Source organism: Porites lutea, chromosome 4 (genome assembly GCF_958299795.1).
Source record: "Porites lutea chromosome 4, jaPorLute2.1, whole genome shotgun sequence".
Lineage (NCBI taxonomy): Eukaryota > Metazoa > Cnidaria > Anthozoa > Scleractinia > Poritidae > Porites > Porites lutea.
The window spans coordinates 23,497,542-23,516,976 of NC_133204.1; the positions used below are offsets into that span (position 1 = coordinate 23,497,542).

Genomic DNA, 19,435 nt, shown 5'->3' on the forward strand with positions numbered 1-19,435 from the left:
TTTGAATAGGGGTTGGCTATGTCGGAGTTTCTCCGTACTCTTTAAAATTTTGTTTAGACATTTTAACTATCAATTAGAACAGAATATAAATCAACCTCACTAATGTACTATTTTAGCCCCTTCAGAGATTTCACCAAGAAGGCGAAATCCCGACGTGGCATCCTAGCAGCTCACACCTATATATAGAAAAATACTTAGAGTTGAAATATACAGTCAGTATACCAGAACAAAATCTCGATTTGCTTGATCAGGGACCGCATGGAATCGTTGGGTAATGATGACGTTTCTATTGTTCACGCCCGCAAGTAAGAGATGGTTAGGATAACGTAAAACAGAAAATCCCCGAAGGGACCGCTTAGGTTGATTTTGTGACATTTATTGTACAGTCATACTTCGATACTCTTTAGCGTTACGTGTTATCAGTGACATTCCTTGGAGCAGCTGTTTTGAAAGTTGTGGACCAAAAGACACTCGTTAAACACAGGTGAAGTTAAAAGGTACGTATAATTGTGTATATATTAACATAACCAAAACTTGTAGGAGTGCTTTTTTTCATCTACACAATATTAGACGCGTCAGAAAATATCTAAGCATAGAATCTGCCGAGAAATTAGTGCACGCTTTCATCACAAGCAGATTGGACTATTGTAACTCACTTTTATACGGACTACCCCACTGCGCCCTCACTAAACTGCAGCGTGTTCAAAACCCAGCTGCAAGAGTTCTATATCTAGCACCACGGTTTTGTCATATCACACCAATATTATACGAATTACACTGGCCGCCTGTGACGTTTAGAATAGAATTTAAGGTTATTATAATCACTCACAAAGCAATCTATGGAACAGCTCCTAATTATTTATCATCTCTCGTTAACTTTAAACCTAATTCTTCCTACAGCCTCAGATCAAATAACAAATATCTGCTTTCAAATCTAACTTCAGGACTCTCCCTACTCTTGGTGACCGAGCCTTTGTAGCCGCCGCACCAAAACTATGGAATAATCTTCCGTTAGATCTTAGATGCACCTCCGATTTTCAAGTTTTTAAACGTAATTTGAAGACTCACCTTTTTAAAAAAGCCTTTTCTGATATAATGTTGTAATGTTTGTAATTTTTTTTTTTTACGGTATATTTTTAGATCTTTAATTGTAAGGTATATTTTTAGACCATTAATTGTAAGGCGCATTTGTAAACTGTATAGTTGAATTTGCGCGGTATAAATAAATGTTATTAACACTTGGAGAGTTTGCCAGGCACGAGTTTATCGTTTACAAATCTTTGATTGGAAACAATTGCAAGACACTTTCTCTCCCTTTAGGGGAATAAGACTAAGTCCACAAACAAGCAAGACGAGTGGATCAACGGCTAGCTCATCACTGGCAGAACGATGGACGATTATAGAAATTCGCCGACAATAGACAGTATTCGTATTCTCCGACAGTCCTGGGACGAGTAGGCCTTGATCATGAATGCGAGGCTCATGCGAGGAACTTCTCGCCAAGAGGACAAACAAATATGAGAAAACTGCGGCTGAGTTTGCCGGATTTAAGGAAAATTTTTAACATTGTAGAGTTCCGAAGGGCTTACATACTTGAGAGATCATTATTTCAAACAACAAAAGGAAGATCTGCTCATTATTACTAAGAAAAACAGCGATCCTAATTATAATTTTGTTGATGAGAAGAGTGCTTGGTGAGCGAGTTTATAATTCAATATAAACAGAGATGTTCTCAAAATCCCCGAAGCCATTTTAATTGTAATTTTCAGTGGCCTTTAAACTTTTTGAAGAATATCTTTTATTTAAATGGACGTAATTATCGAATGCCTGCGATAAAGTTAACAGTGATGTTATCACACCTACTTTGCTGTTGAAATTTTCTAACAGAGCGGATGCAAAATCTTGAATGTGTATTTGAAGTAAACCAAACGACTCATTCAGTGGAAAATTACTTATCAGGACGGGGCTTAGCGTTCTGCACACTGTCCATGTGCATTTTAAGGGAGTTAAACCGGTTTGAACAAAGATGACTAGGTAAAGTTTATTTTTAAATTTAAGTTACATTATCTTCGATAACAACTGTGCGAGAGTACAAAAACGTGCACGCAGTTGAACACAGAGTTTGGTACAGACGATAATACTGAGCAGTTTTAACTCCACACTACAGATACACAAAAGAGAAAAAGAATAATAAGAAGAATAAAATTTTATAAAAAGGATTCGAGTATTGACATTTGGACACAATATACCATTTTCTTGATTACTTCTCGTTTCTTCTTTTGGCTTCGTGGCTTTTTAACTTTTGCTGTTAGTACGACCAGCTCTTCCCACAGTTTTGTTTTTTGAAACAGATATCCCTTTAGCTTACCCGTAAGGTTTCAGCTTTTAAATCTTGCGGTTTTTATGCTGATTTGTATCGTTTTGCAGGGATTCAGCCGCGACTAACCAATGTTTGTTTGTGTTTTTGCCAAAAAGTTCCCCGCTTTAGCCTCGCAATCATGCTGTGAAGTCTCTCGTCCCAGGGCCGTCGGGAAATACGAATATCGTCTATTAAATTCTGTGCTGACGTATTCCCTGCTCACAGATGTACTTCTACTTTTAATTTCTCCGGCATACTTTCCGGCTAATAAATTGAACTGTATGAAAGTGAAAGAGAGAGAGGGGGCGAAAAATTCCAACTTATAATATCATAGGTGACGAATTACTCCTTAATTTTGGCGCGAAATTATAGCGTTAATTTGTGATTTCACATGTGAAATTACTAAATTGCCATGGCAACCTTACGTACGTCTCAGTGTCAAGACGGCGACGAAGTTTTAAAATGTCATGAATGAAGATGTCAGGGCACAAAAAGACGCTTTAGAAAACCTGAACACACGAAAGAGCACATCAAGAAGGATTCTAACAGGTATTTTGTCGAAAAACTCTGAATTTAAGCCAAATTTAAGCTCTAAACGTTCGAGAGAGTGCAGGAGCTCTCGATCGATACGATCCAGGATAAACATGTCAAAAATCCTAGATTGCTAACGTAATTCGTCACCCATGATATTAATAGGTAATCAAATGGTGACGAGTGAAATTAGGGAATAATTTCACGCGCGTTTTGTCCAAATCCTTATAATTTCCCGAGCCTTTATAAGGATTTGGACAAAACGCGCGTGAAATTATTCCCTAATTTCACTCGTCACCATTTGATTACACATGCTTATAAGCCAAATTTAAGGTCTAAACATTTGAGAGAGTGGAGTTCTCGATTGATACGATCCAGGATAAACATGTCAAAAATCCAAGATTGCTAACGTAATTCGTCACCCATGATATTAATAGGTAATCAAATGGTATACTCGTGAAATTAGGGAATAATTTCACTTGCGTTTTGTCCAAATCCTAATAATTTCCCCGTGAAATTATTCCCAAATTTCACTCGTCACCATTTGCTTACACATACTAATCAAATACTTTCTTATGGTTTAGAATAAATTATTCTCGAAACTGAGAATGTTTTGACCAAAGCTGTGTAAATAGGGATCAGTTAAGGTTTCTGGGAAACTACACAAAACCCACTCCACCCCTAACCCATGTTTCTCACTGACTTGTGACTTAAGGGCAGAAACATGGGTTAGGGGTGGGTTGGGTGGGAAGTTTCCCAGAAACGTTAACTGATCAGTAAATCAAACTAAATCAGTGCAGGGAGCCTGGCGTTTCCTGTTTTTATCTCACCTATTCAAATCGAATGGAAAATGTGAGAAAATCTTCATTATGAATCGGTTTATTTCAAAGAGCTATTCAGCGACCAAGAATACTATTAACCAACAACACAAAGAGCGGGGCAGCTGTAGTATAGAGTGTTTTCACATGACGTCACTGCAGCCATATTGGTGCCCCAAAACAATAAAACGGCGGCCATGTTGGTGTCCTAAACCAGTCCCCTGGGAGTTGAACCCTTTTCTTACGTAAACGCTTTCTTTTGTTACAATAAATTTGCATATATGCTGGCCACGTGAGTGAAAACACTCTGTTAACTATTACTAGTCATATTTATTATGTACCTTGACAACCTGCCATGACTAGCACTTGAACACTGTCGGTTAATGCATCTCAGTTAATGCCATGTGATTTATTGAACAAAAATGATGTTGTGGTTGTTATTATTGTTTCCGTTACATTCTAATTCTAATTTGCGACATCCAAAACAAGCCACTAGAGCATGCTTGGCATGGTGCACTGCCCTGGCATGGCTTACAGCAGGGGTTGCATGGAATAGGGCCACATGTGGCTCCTGATCACAAGCACACAAGGCAAATTAGAAGGTTATTTAATTTATTTTCCACTCACCATCGTCAGTAGGTATCTCAAAGGGCGATGATAGCTGCACAGATTCACCTGCACCTACAATAATAATTATTATTAATCATTCAAAATATTTCCCCAATTCTGATTGGCTAAAAGCACACGCATAATTTCCCATAACCAGTTACTGATGACCAAATTTGGAAGAATTTTGTGTTTAACGAGAAAATGACAACAAAAATGCAGCCTTCTACAGGTTAATGAACCGTTAACCGAAAAGACCTGGGGACGAGGTTGAGTTGTTTTGGTTGTGAAAACAAAAATGGCCGACACTTCACTCGTTTCAAGAGTAAGAACTACAGCTGGAACTAGGCGAAGTAATAGCTAAAAACATAGCAAAAACAGAAAGAAGACAACTCGGAGGGCGACATCTGCTATTTGGAGAATATTTGCGGAGCTGGACAAACCTAAACGTACACTATCGAAGATGAACTTAACATCGATGGATCGATGGAGGTAAGCACGTTTTAGCTATGTTTTTAAACCAGGAATTATTTTGAATGAATAATAAAACAATTATTGAATTCGGCTTTCGTATCATATGCAGAATTATGGAGATCTCGGAGGGTGTTATCCGCCTCGGCCCACGGCCTCGACGGATAACACCCTCCGCGATCTCCATAATTCTTCATAAGATACTCAGCCTCATTCATTAACTGTCAATGGGATCAAACATTGCTGCGGTTTTTTTTCTTGTAGAGGACAGAAGAGGTGGTGCCACACCCTAACTGAGCTCACCTAAATCACTTGTGTCCACTGTCAATGGTCCTCCAGCTGCAATAGCATCGAAGGCTGCAGCTCCTTCGCTCAGGCTACCAGCTTCTGATAAGGGAGTCTAAACACGTTTATTGCAGTTAATACACTGAATATAAAGTAATAAATAACTATAAAATGAACAAATTCTTGGGATTCTTTTGGCAACAGTTTCTTTATATGGACAGCTGTAGCACTATTAAGAAACAATTCAAGTAAAGTGGATGCTCTTCCTCACGGTTATGATATCAACTTATGCAGTTAAAACCTTTGACCTTGAGCCATGTCCAGCCCTGGCCATGAAATCCAGAGTTTCTTCACTTCTTACTTAGTTCCACACTCCTCAGAGGTGTGGAAGTGTGGAGTAGTCTGACAAAGTAAGGATATTGTCGCACTTTTCCCCGAGTCATGAACCCTTTGTCATTCTTTACTTAGTTCCACACTTCTCAGAGGTGTGGAAGTGTGGAATAGTCCGACAAAGTAAGGATATTGTCGCTCTTTTCCCCCAGTCATGAACCCTTTGTCATTCTTTACTTAGTTCCACACTTCTCAGAGGTGTGAAAGTGTGGAATAGTCCGACAAAGTAAGGATATTGTCGCTCTTTTCCCCCAGTCATGAACCCTTTGTCATTCTTTACTTAGTTCCACACTTCTCAGAGGTGTGGAAGTGTGGAATAGTCTGACAAAGTAAGGATATTGTCGCTCTTTTCCCCCAGTCATGAACCCTTTGTCATTCTTTACTTAGTTCCACACTTCTCAGAGGTGTGGAAGTGTGGAATAGTCCGAAAAAGTAAGGATATTGTCGCACTTTTCCTCCAGTCATGAACCCTTTGTCATTCTTTACTTAGTTCCACACTTCTCAGAGGTGTGGAAGTGTGGAATAGTCCGACAAAGTAAGGATATTGTCGCTCTTTTCCCCCAGTCATGAACCCCCTTGTCATTCTTTACTTAGTTCCACACTTCTCGGAGGTGTGGAAGGGTAGAATAGTCTGACAAGTTGAGTTTAATGTCACACTTTCCCTGAGTCACGAGAAGCTCAGTGCGCTTTATGAGCACTTGCTTTTTATTTCTGTATGGTTTTTTACATTTTTCCTTAAGGTCTATTTTTATTTTGAATAGTAGATATAACCATTGTTTCAATGCCAGCCGTTGAAAGTTGAAAGTTAAGAAATCCGATCTCCAACCAAGCTTTCTTCCTTATCAGTACGGATTCAAATTTGATCATTGTTAGATCACGCCATATATTCACTGTTTCGTAGTTTTTCCTCTTCTCTAAGATTAAGTAAATGCTGGACATAAATTATGAAATAGGCAAAGTGTCCTCTGTTCATTTTCCTTGTCATTTTTGCATATTTTGACAGCTAAGAGAAGGAATGCTCGCAAATTTCTGTGTCAATCTGTAGGTGGAACACTGCGAAAGGATTAATGACCGTGATTAAATAACTTAGTTAGTGATAGGATTAAAATAAATTTGTTCTGGCCAACGACCCCAAAAATGAATCTCAGGTCGTTCTAGTACTAAAAAAATTAATAACAATTGCTCACCGCATCTTTTCCCTCTCATTACCCCTTTGAGCTCTTCTACGTTGTTTGCGTTGCAGGCGAGTGGCTCGAGGCCAAAAAACCTCGAAAAACAATTCACCTTAGAGTGACTCTCTAAAGACGAAGAGGAGGATGAAACATGCAAATATTTTTGTCACGTGCCGCAGAGATAACATAAATATTGCCGACCCTATAACACGCACCTAAACAGTGATCCCCCTTTTCCACAGAGAGATCTGCAGGTAGCTACTCTAGGCCGATAAGACACAATTATTACTTTATACAGTATGCTGTATATTTTTAGACGAATTTAGGTCATGAACCGGATGTAGGATTATATCAATAACAATTGATCTGAGCTTTTATAAACTTTATCAAGTTGATCTTAAAGCGAGGAAAATAGAACCCAGATACTCTGCGTTCTTTACGGCCCAATTCAAATCTCCCGGGGTTAAGATTCTTCGTGTATTGTATTTGCATTCTAATGTGGCATTCACATTTTTCAAAATGATATGGGAATTCCTGAAGCAAATATATGGCTCATTAAGATGAAAAATTTCAAACATACAAAACCAAAGATAAGATGACGTTTTTTAGGTTTCCGTTAAAAAATAAATAAAGAAAGAAAGAAATAAACGAAGACAAAGGACTGACGGGGACTTCGTGACAGAGAAAACGTAGGCTTATTTTCTGGTCGGGTATTCAAACAGATGGTAGTGAAACAAGGCTAATATCTTCCAGTCACAGAATTGTTGTCTAAACGTAAAATTGGCATTTAAAAAGATGTAAAATCAATTGCAGAAATAAAACCAACTAATACTCACCACTGAGTGAAAATAACGAAAGAATGTCAAGGGTTCTAGACTTGGGGGAAAAGCGACGACATCCTGACTCTGTCAGACTCTTTCATACTTCCACACCTCTGAGAAGTGTTGAACGAAGTAAAGAATGACAGAGGTTTCGTGACCAGGGGAAAGATGTGAAATTATCCTTACTTTGTCAGACTTTTCCACACTTCCACACCTCTGAGAAGTGTGGAACTAAGTAAAGAATGACAAGGAGTTCGTGACCGGGGGAAAAGTGTGACATTATCCTTACTTTGTCAGACTTTTCCACGCCCGTAAGAAGTGTGGAACTAAGTAAAGAATGACAGGGGGTTCGTGACCAGGGGAAAACTGTGACATTATCCTAACTTTGTCAGACTATTCCACACTTCCACACCTCTGAGAAGTGTGGAACTAAGTAAAGAATGACAAGGGGTTCGTGACTAGGGGAAAAGTGTGACATTATCCTTACTTTGTCAGACTTTTCCACACTTCCACACCTGTAAGAAGTGTGGAACTAAGTAAAGAATGACAAGGGGTTCGTGACCAGGGGAAAACTGTGATATTATTCTAACTTTGTCAGACTATTCCACACTTCCACACCTGTAAGAAGTGTGGAACTAAGTAAAGAATGACAAGGGGTTCGTGACCAGGGGAAAAGTGTGACATTATCCTAACTTTGTCAGACTTTTCCACACTTCCACACCTCTGAGAAGTGTGGAACTAAGTAAAGAATGACAGAGGTTTCGCGACCAGGGGAAAAGGGTGACATCATCCTGACTTTGTCAGACTATTCCACACTTCTACACATCTGAGAAGTGTGGAACTTGGGATGAGAAAGGAAAGTAGGGTTATTTTACACTTCCTCACCTCAGACAAGTGTAGAACTAAGGATGAAAAAAGAAAGTAGGGATCTTGTGGCCAGCGCTGGACATTTGTGTTGACCTTTGCAAGGACTAGAAGTAACACTTGCTAATTTAATTATTAGGCTGATTAAGCAACAGCACGGGAACGTCAGTTGACGACGGGAAAGCGCGCGGAAAGGACTAAACACGTCTTCCGGTGCCCCTCTGCCGTTGGTCAAGCCAGTTGTTTGATTTGCGCACGCTGTCGTCAACTGACGTTCCCGTTCTGCTGCTAAATCAGCCTATTAACCTATAGCAGACCATGTCCTGCCCAACACCGCGGCAAAACGTCTACGCATGCGCCAGGTTGAGCATTTCCGGTCTCTTTTTCAGCCACACTTTCCAGTCAGATCAAAGTCTCCCGCACGCTCTCTGCTTCATATACTGTGTGCAGCTTGTGGTTCAGTTGTTCTGCTTCGTGCTGCTTCTATTTTTTACTATTTTGTAGTTATTGAAATTGCTTTTCTGGATAACCAGGCACAGATCACTGAAACAATTAGTCGATTAGATTAAGAAAAGGTAAGATGATAATAACTCAGTGTGTAATTTTGGCTAGAGCGTCAGGTAAACTGATTTTCATTTACGAAAACAAAGTTTTTGACTGTTATTTTTCACGTCACCTGGCTGAAACTAAGACATAAAAAGTTATAATTGCAAGCTTGTGTACTGTGGTTCTAATTTTCAGTTCTTCAATTTCGTAGTCTTTATGTCTTAAAGCCGATTCGAGCTTTATTTGGAAAACGACAACACACAATCGCTTTGTAGTTTTATTTACCAGTGAGTTTTACCGTGTTTTGAAACGAAACTCTTTTGAGTTGACTGCCATGAAACATGCAAGCTTAATTATACTGTTGAGGTTGGCAGCAAGTTGACAACTCTATTAATTTTTTTCATTCACAGAATCAGAGAGCGAAAGCTAGTTCGATGGCCGGGCTTTTAGAAGTCGAACTTTTCATGCCCTGTATTTAGCAGCTGGAAGTTTCGTGTTTGCATGAGATGCAGCCGAGCCACACAGTCTGAAATTATTGAAGTCTTCAACCAAAGAACAACCATGTAAAAGAATTAAATAGGCATTTTCTTAAAGGTAAGTCATTTATGGGCATGTCTAGTTTCCCGGCACTGAAAACTCCAGGTGTTCGTGACTGCAGTCATCAAAGTCGAAGTTGTTATTAAATCCCGCCCATCTTTTGTTTTGAGTTCTTGTTTTCTCTGATAATAAAAAAATTATTAAACGGACTAAAATTGTATTTCCTGGTTTTAGTGTTAATGATAATGATGACGTCTTTATTTTGGTTTCTTTCATAAGTATTGTTATTCTTTTCTTAGTTGTTGCCTTCTCCCAAATTAACTTATGCCAAACCAGTAGTATGCAAGAAAGCCAGTAAAAACAAATTCGTCTTGTCGAGCGCTCGCCACCTGCAAACTTCAAACATCATTTTCACCGTTGGTGCAAACAGATAACCATGTGGTGCAAAAGTTTGACGCTAGAAAAATATATAAGCTTTCGAATGAAGTGATTTTTTTCGCCCCCTTTTTGTCTGTTTCTCCCTTTTTGCTTTTAAACTTGGTGCGACGCATCCTCGGAGACCCAGGGACAGATAAAGGGGGCGAGGGAAAGTCTAAACGGGCGAAAAAATATATATGGCACGAAGAAAAGTAAAGAACGGCGAGAGGAGCCCCTGGGGACAATGTCTTACCAGACCAGTTCCAAACGGTCGCCGTCGTTCTGGCTTCTGATTGGTGCCAGAAAACTTGTGTTTTTCTGGCACCAATCAGAAGCCAGAACGGCGGCGACCGTTTGGAACTGGTCTGGTAAGACATTGTCCCCAGGGGCTCCTCTCGCCGTTCTTTACTTTTCTTCGTGCCATATTTTTCCGCCCGTTTAGACTTTCCCTCGTCCCCACTATCTGCCCCTGGGTCTCCGAGGATGGGTGCGACGGCAATGTTATGCTTAGGCAATTGGTTTATATACTAGACCGGAAATAAAAAGCTGACCGGATGTTAAATTTTGTGCTCATGCGCAGTGCGTTTTGCCGCGGTGTTTCCTGCCCTAACCTGATTCTCACACATCCGAGTCGATCACAGTACCTTCGCAAAAACTCTCGGACGTCTGAGAATCAGGCTAGTCTTGCCTTGAACTGCCTTGAGTGCGAGTTCTTGTGAATTTTTTTCAGGACCACAATTTGTGTCGGAATAAAGACATCAGGCTGATTTAGCAACAGAACGGGAACGTCATTTGACGACGGAAAAGCGCGCGGAAAGGACTAAACTCGACTTCCGGAGCCCAATTTGCCACTCTGCCATTGGTCGAGCCAGTTGTTTGATTGGCGCACGCTGTCGTCAACTGACGTTCCCGTTCTGTTGCTAAATCAGCCTATCATTGAAAGCACCGGCTTATAAGAGCCAATGTATGGTCTGTCCGTCGGGACAAAATAAAGTGGTCGTTGTAGAGAGGTGGCCGTAAGAGGAGGTTTGACTGTAACTGAAAGTAAATCCAAATTTTGGTGCCAGGCTAATAGGCTGCTGTTTCATATTCCTGTGAACAATAGCTCCAACTTGGGGTATGAAGTGACAAAATACAGAGATTTTTATAAACTTGGCCACCTAAACCTTGACCTCATTCCCCTATGTGTTCTCCCTCATGAGGAAAGTGGATGGGGTCTATAAGAATGGTGGTATTCTTAACATATAGTCATGAATTCTACAAGTCTCTTCTATTCGGAATTTGAAGCCTCTAGAATTAATTTGAATATTGTTTGTTAGTCTGGCTTGTTATAGGTTTCACTAATCATAATTGGGCATACACCTTCAATCATAGACAACAACAACAGACCTTGGACTCAGCCACAGAAGGAGTACTTGCACCACTAGAAAAGACACCTTGTCCTGGCTTCCCACTTGTTTCCTGTAACAGAACACAATGAACTCATTTTATACACTGTTTAGACATCTACACAATGACCGAGTTAAGTATGGGAAGATTACATTAATTTGAAAATTGTAAAATCGACGCTGTTCAAGAGGGTCTTAACTGAAGTTTCTGCAATGCTGCTTTCTTCAGGGTACAAGACTAAAGAGTCCGTTAAATTAGCCGACGGGCCCGACTGCATAGTCCCGCGCGTGCCACATGTGACGGCGCGCGTGCCACATGTGACGGCGCGCGCCCGGTGGACCTATAGTTTTCGCGTGTTCGCGCCCTACTGAACTTCTAGCCGTCTATCTTGGTCATTTAACGGCACCTTTTGTGTGGAGCCTAGACAGCTATGTGAAAGACACCACACACATGTTAAACATCCTTGATTCCTTCCGATTCACGGACGGTGACGGACAGCGCTGTATACGGTTATACCAAATGATGGAGGTCTCAGCACACTGCATTACAATCTCGAAAAGAGAGAGATCCTTGGACCATCTAGTATTGGCACTTGACACCTTTGAATTTAATGGTCAGTTTTACACGCAAACTGGTGGACTGGCCATGGGTAGTCGAGTAGGGCCGAATTATGAATGTCTCTTTGTTGGCTACGTGGAGGAACGTATGCTTTCGATTTATACCGGTATAAAACCAGACCTATACAAGCGGTTCATGTAGTGAAGGGGTCCTCCGTCAATTCCTCGCGTTTGCTTCCTCGTTTCACCCTAACCTTGATAAACATGGTCTGTCTCTACGGACAAACTTCCTTTCTTGGATATCTACATGAAGCCTCGAGCTAATCACATAACCACTTCTAATCTATAGTATATATTACAAAGACACGGATAGCCAATCTAACCTCAACTTCAGATCATCCCACCCATAAAGTTGCAAGTCACCCATACCTTGTAGTAGGTTTCTCAGAGTGCATAAGATCTACAGTGATGACGCTGACTTTGACTAACATCGAGGCAGCAAAAATGGAGACCTTTTTTGACGCACGTGGGTATCCGAATGACATCAAAGGAAGGGGAAGAGTACGAGCATCGACCAAATGAAGGCCTGACACTTTGAAGACGCTGTAAACAACAACGCTAATGTGACCTTCCACCCCACGAACCTGATTGCTGGTGTCACAGTTATATGGGCATCCCCGCGTTTTGGGCATCACCATTCCCAAAACCCTAGTAATATGGGCATCCCCTGTAACCCTAACCTCAACCCTAACCCAAATCACTCAGGTAATAAGAGAAGGTGATGCCCACATCACTAGGGTTTTGGGAATGTGGATGCCCAAAACGGGGGATGTCCATATCACTGCAAAACCAGGAAAATCATTTCAAGGAACTTCCGGATCCTTCGTGAGGACAGCACGACCAGAAATATCTTCAATAAACCGCCACTAAAGTCTTTCAGACGTGCCAAGGATCTGAAGGATCTACTAGTCAGAAGCAGCCTACCTCGAAACCTTCCAGACCAATCAAGAGGTACTTTCCCTTGTAAAAGGACCGTTTGCCGCACATATCCCCATGTCAATTCATCATCCACAATTACAACACCCAAAGGGCATGTTAACATCACGGGACATTTTTCCTGCATCACGGAAAACGTGGTTTATTGTCTGTCGTGCACCAAATGTCTATCAGCAGTGTACATTGGGGAGACTGGACGCAGGTTGGCAGACCCCTTTAGAGAACACCGGAGAGATGTCATCAACGGGAGAAATGACCTTCCTGTACCTGCCTACTTCAACCAAGCCAATCATACACTGGAGGAAATGAAGGTTGCTGTATTAAAAGCAGGCCAAGCAAACCAGGAATACCGTAAGAAGCAGGAGATGACGTTGATTTTTAACTATGGGACTGTGGGTCCCAGTGGCCTTAATAGAGACCTTAAGATTGAGGTTTTTCGGCGTTTCCCACGAACCGCGAACGTCAAGAAGTCACGTGATCAGGGTCTTGCCGTCAGGTTTGTGGTTTAAGGTTCACGTTTGAAGACAATTTCTCAGCTAAAATAGAAGTAAGTGGATGAATAAAAACAAACATGGCAGCCGCAAGCTACCACCCGCGAATTTTAAGACCCATATATGGGCAGACGGGTAACGTGAAATCGTCAACCACAAACCGCAGTTTGTCGTTTGCAGTAAAATGACCAAACCTCGATCTTAAAGTCTCTTATGAAGACTTAAGTTTCATGTGAACAGTTACTCACTTTTTGCTTACTCGCGCAACGGTGCGCGCTGTCACATGTGGCACGCACGCGCGCGAGTATGCAGTCAGGCAAGTCAGCTAATTGCCGAAACGTCGGTTAAAACCCTTTTGAACAGCGTCGATTTTACAATTTTCAAATTAACATTAAGTAACTACGCTGCGCAGGGATTTTTTATGAGAGCTGAAGTTCGTCCCCTTACCCCTGATGAAATAAGTTGCATCTTTTGAACTAATTCTTCAGCATCAACGCCTCCTTGATTACTACTTGTAACTGATGACGTATGAGAAGATGCAACCTAATACAAGCACATACATTAGAGTTTAGTGAATGCGTTATCTAGTGACTGAATTTAATCGTACATGTAATGATAAAAGCAAAACTACATTTCCAATAGTGTTACAAAGTAAGAAAAGCAAGAGAAACAGAACATAATTTTCCTGTGCCTACATTTACATTGTATATACTGTTGGGTAGCTGGGCATGACATTATCATAACAATAATTATCATTTCCATGGAAAAACACAGGACCGGACAATCTGCAAGCCAGCGAGCCATGCGATTTGAGCAAGCCATGAGAAAAAAAGAAATTTTTGTGAAATTGCAAATACAAGAAAAATGTTTTCTGCTTAGCTCACTATGGGTATGTCAGGTTTTGCTGCTGGAATATTTGCAGAATTATGCAGTCTTGGTTAAGCACTTCTTTCACAGATTACCGCCGTTTAGAGTTAAATATTCATTTACAACAATTAGCTTTGAGTTATATTCTTCTGCATTACTGCTTTTTCGATTCTTTCATTATTTTTTTCCCATGGCTCTCATGCCTCACTAGCTAGCATAACTTCAAAACTACCAGTTCACTTGCTAAGTAAAATTATTGCATCTAACAAAGTAAATCGTGACAAAGGATGGAATTGTCCAGGTCAAAGTTTTGGTCAATCTTCCCGGGGTAGGAATATGGAATGTAAGTTCAGTTTATAATCTAGTACGCCCATCTCTTGAGGTTACAATAATTATTAGCAAATATCAAATGCCTTCACCCTCAGACAGCTTTTACCAATCACAATATACATCAAAGAAGATAACTGTCAACTTCAATTGTCAATCACTGACCCCTGCCCATTGTATATCTCCCTTCTCAGGATTCAGAATGACACTAGACACAGAGAAAGACGAGATAAGTGGAATAAAATAATCTTCAAGTGTCCGCAATTTGTTACCTTCTTTGAAAGTTCCACTGGATCATAGCCGAGAAGTGTTAAGAAATGTCTCCTTGGTTCTCTCTCGAAGTTAATCTGCAAAAAGGAAACTTAATATATTATATACATGAACAACCGAAGAATGATAATGAGCCTCAATAAGAAAAAAGGTGTATGAACCAAAAGGAGCCGGAAAACCCAACAGTTTATTGATATTGACATCACTCTGTCAAATCACTAGGGATCTCCATACTCATACAAGTCTTAAATCCTAAATGCTCTACAGTGTAGATGAAATTTTCTGCCACAGTTTGATAACAATGTTTTGTTGATATTGTAAATACCTGACTGAACCCAGATGTTAACTGTCAGTAATTTTAATAGTACTCACTAATTTTAGTTTTATAAATAGAACAGAAATGTGGGCGCCTTCAAGAAAGTGGGGACTTTCTTGCACAATAGGACAATCCCATATTAAACATCCCATACACCAGCTGGATGCTTTGATTCAATACACAGTAATTTTAAAGTACTGATTAGCTGAATCACCTTCAAGAAACTCCACAGTGTTTTTTCCAACTCATTTGTACCGCTCTCCACTTTTGAATTGCAATACTGGATAAAACTTCCTGAAGCCAAAGCACCTTCCAGTTCATAGGACCTGTTCACTAGTTCCTGCTCTGTTGTCACCTGACTAATGTTAACCTGCTCAACAACAACAACAAAATTATCATTCACCACTTTCTTGTATTTATTTACAATGTATGCCTTAACTGCTTCGTTTCAGGTTAGAAATTAACCTTGTTATAGAACAAACCTGAGCAGCTGGCGATTCCTTTGTCTGCCCAAATGTTACAAGTTTTCCACCAAACTACAAAATATAAAACCAACAAAAAACCCAAACATTGTACACCATCGTTTACATTGTAAGTTAGAAACTAAGCTTTTAGAACGTTATTGGGCCTGGGTGTACATGTACCTATAACGTAGCAAGGGCAAAGTGTTACATCAGTTATAAAAAAGGAAGTGTCTTGAAACGTTTCTAACACAATGCTGTGCCCTACCAGCACCTGCTGGACCCAGGTGCCTGACTTTTGCTCCTGGGCAACTAAAAAATCTTAGTTCTTTTTTTTTTAATAATATGCTGGACACTCTGGATTTAACAGGTTTCGAGCACTGGGCTCTCTTCAGTTTCTCTTAGAGCACAGCCTTGTGACACATTACAGGCATCAAATGAAGGATCAATATAGTATATCAATATATTGTTTATGAAGATAACCATTTCTGCTTGTGTCGTTTCTGACAAACTGAGTATTGATGTCAAAAGGAAACATTGGACCCCAAATGCTATTAGCGGTAGATCTACTACAGGTACTTATTCTCCACACATACAGCAAATGTGGCACCACATGGCCTGCGCAGCCACTTTGGAGGCTTCTTGAGAGGAGCACTGCTAGCTACTGCCTTGTGCTGTTGCTGCTGTTGCTGCTGTTGCTGTGCTTGATACATCTGTGCAGAGAATGGGTCATCCATGTCAAATGAACTCATGACCTGGAATGACAAAAAATATAAACGTTAATAAATAGCATTTACCAGTTTCATCGTCGTTATCATCATCAACACCATTCCCGTCCTGTAGAGACAACAGTGAGTACAATGACAATAATAATAATAATAATAATAATAAGACAGTCAAACCCTGTTAATACAAATACAGGCTCTGTATTAACGAGTGTCCTTATTCACTAGGTCATGTTATTTAGGTCAAAAATACACCTTTGAATAGAATGCTTAAAAAACAAAACAGGACATAAGCAATTCCTCAAATTGAATATGCAAAATCTTTCTTCTCAGCATCGGAAATAAAGGAAGAATATTTTCATAACAATAGATATCATACAATTCCTAGCATTGTATTATTACCGCCATTCTTCCTATTGTGCCCATTTGTCTAGTAACATCTAAGAGGGTTCCTCTCAGCCCTTCGTGCACGCGTCATGACCAAACCTCTACCGTCTGCAGAATGTTCGTCTCCAAAACATTTTAAACGAACTTCGAAGAGAAGTTTTGGTTCAAATGACCTCGCTTTAGTTCCCGAGAAATGTGCGTGGGTGGTACAGTTGGGGGACATAAGTATTCGTCCCTTTCAATATGGCGGCGTTTGTTTACATTTTAGGCGCGCTGGTCTTAACACCGTTTGTGGCAAATCTAACTTTAAAATCACCTTAATATTTAGTGAGATGACCCTTTATTTCAATTACATTATTTAGGCGGTCAGTTATGGACTGGTAAAGGTTTTTTATCTAATCCAATTCGATCTTCCGCCACACGCAATGGATTTCACGCAGACGATCATTTTTGGTAGTGATATTTACCGCGGGCTTTTGTAGCTCTCTCTTTATGTAGAGCCAGATATTTTCTATTATATTTAAATATGGTGATTGTGCTGGCCATTCCATTGAGGTTACTTAGATTTGATCTTTATAATTTTCTACAGTGTGGGCTCTGTGAACAGGCGCATTGTCATCCATGAACAAGTATTCTTTTCCTTCAAAATACCAGACAACTACTGACCATAAGTTCTTGTCTAGGATGTCAATGTACTTGGCAGAGTTAATGTTGCCTTCAACTGCAGTCAGAGTTCCAACACCATCATAACAAATACATCCTCAGATCATCAAACTTATCTTCCTTTCGGAGCGAGAACAAATAAGATGTGGGTTGTACTTTTCGTCGTCTTTCCGCTAAATGTAAACACGGTTGTTTGTACCGAGCACAATCTGACTTTCATCTGAAAATATTACTTTTTTCCAGTAGTTGCCTACCTCTTCGCTCTTTACACCACTTGACTCGCTTTTTTCGATTCGCTTCCCGAACAACCATTTCCTTTTTCGCTAACCTTCTTTTATACCCCTCCGAATGCAACACCCTTTGAACGGTTTTCTGGCTGAAAGTATTTGTTTTGCACTCGTTTAGCTTTGCAGTAAAGTCCTGTAAGGTTAGTCGTCTGTTACTTTTACTTTTCTGTCTCTATTTGAGAAGCTCCTTTTCCTGCCACTTCGCGTCAAAGTCTCCACTGCGCCAGTCCTTCGGCACTTGCTTAGAACGCTCCTGATATTCGTTCTTGGAATATTCAACATTCTTGACAGTTCCGCTTTGTTTTGCACGGATTCCGACAGAGTAATTATTAATTCTTTCGTCTCTGTGGACAGTTCAGCACCTTTTCGACTCGTGAGAGCTGAAAATAAATTCTCATAAGCAAAACAAAAAAAATGTGACCCTTTTTTAGCGACCTAACCTTGAACTTAATGTTGAATGACTGAATAAGCGAGGTGTCAAAACACAAACAGCTCTTATTTCTTTTCTTTCGGGAACTGCGCAGTTTATTTCATGCTCTTGGTCGGATGTGGCGATGTGGTTTTACAAAAAATACTAGGACACAGCAACATGAATGTTGTGTTAAACTAACGAGTGTATTGGAAAGGATGAAAGGGTGAACATGAATGTGACCCTTGTTTGCATGGGACGATCTCACAATATCTAGAAATGCATTCTGAGGGGCGCTATAAAATTTGTATCTGTTCGGTTGCCCTAGGGTAACCTGAGCCTGTTCAAAATTCCAAGGGCTTCAGCATTATTTTCCACAAAATTTTAGATGCAATTTAACGTATTACGAAAGTCGGAATTTTCCTAATTCCTCTCGCCATCACTTTTTTGAATCCCAAAATGTTAGGTCTCCTTTCTTTTACGAAAATAGCCTAAACCTGGGAGAAAAATGTGAAAAATTAAACTGTAGAAAATCATAGTGAATTTATTCGATAAGCTTCGAAAATTGTACATGAATGGAACGGTCATCAAGAAATTTTTAGCTGTCCTCAAGTAATAGAAAATTCTTGGCAACATCTGTTTCTCTGAACAGATATTTTGCAGAAAACGGTCGTTGGGTGCCCCTGATATGTAGCTTTGGCCACTGCTACACAGGTAACCCAATTTCTTGGACAACGTTTGGCTGGTGGTGGTGGTGGTGGTGGCTGTGGTGGTGGTAGTGGTAGTGGTAGTGGTAGTGGTAGTGGTAGTGGTAGTGGTAGTGGTAGTGGTAGTGGTAGTGGTAGTGGTAGTGGTAGTGGTAGTGGTAGTGGTAGTGGTAGTGGTAGTGGTAGTAGTAGTAGTAGTAAAACTTTATTTCAGTGTCAAATGTTTTACCATATAAACACACAAATTAGTGACACTGTGTTACTATAAAATAAGTCTACAGTAAGATGTAAAGGTTATAGAAAGGTCCAATGAGTTAATATTGTAAGAGTGTTTGTATGTATGTAGATAATCAGGGAGTAATTGCATTAGCCAACGATCGTATACATCAGAAAAGATCTAAGCATATAGATGTGAAATATCACCATACAAGACTAGAGATTCCGAATGGAGCTGTCAGCTTAACTCAAATACCTGCAGATAATAATGTTGCAGCTCTCGCGGCAAAGCTGATTAAGTTTTAGCTAGAATAAAGCATAGTCCACCCGGCAAATTGTTCTCTCCAATTTATGAACCCCAAGCTCTTTACTCCAGCTTTTCTTTGTTAAGCCCTGTTACTTTGGAGAATGCAAGGAAAGGCTCGCGCTCGAGCCGTTTTGTTGGGATACGATTATTTAGGAGTCATGCTGATGGATTTACGGACCATTTTCACCCCTCCGTACTTCACTGTATATTCATGTATATTGAAGATAGTGAGAATATGTTACA

At 40.2% G+C, this 19,435-nt stretch overlaps 1 protein-coding gene across 1 annotated transcript in view; it reads right to left on the reverse strand.

Moving 5' to 3' along the window:
- Window positions 1-19,435, reverse strand: part of LOC140933002 (protein transport protein Sec31A-like) — a 108,130-nt gene that overhangs the window by 23,281 nt on the left and 65,414 nt on the right. The window contains exons 11-18 of the mRNA XM_073382509.1: window positions 16,088-16,246; window positions 15,513-15,566; window positions 15,245-15,400; window positions 14,717-14,791; window positions 13,698-13,793; window positions 11,207-11,278; window positions 5,089-5,185; window positions 4,336-4,389 (exon numbers count right to left, since the gene is read on the reverse strand). Coding sequence (XP_073238610.1) covers window positions 4,336-4,389; window positions 5,089-5,185; window positions 11,207-11,278; window positions 13,698-13,793; window positions 14,717-14,791; window positions 15,245-15,400; window positions 15,513-15,566; window positions 16,088-16,246 — 763 coding nt within the window. The remainder of the gene's footprint in view (window positions 1-4,335; window positions 4,390-5,088; window positions 5,186-11,206; window positions 11,279-13,697; window positions 13,794-14,716; window positions 14,792-15,244; window positions 15,401-15,512; window positions 15,567-16,087; window positions 16,247-19,435) is intronic.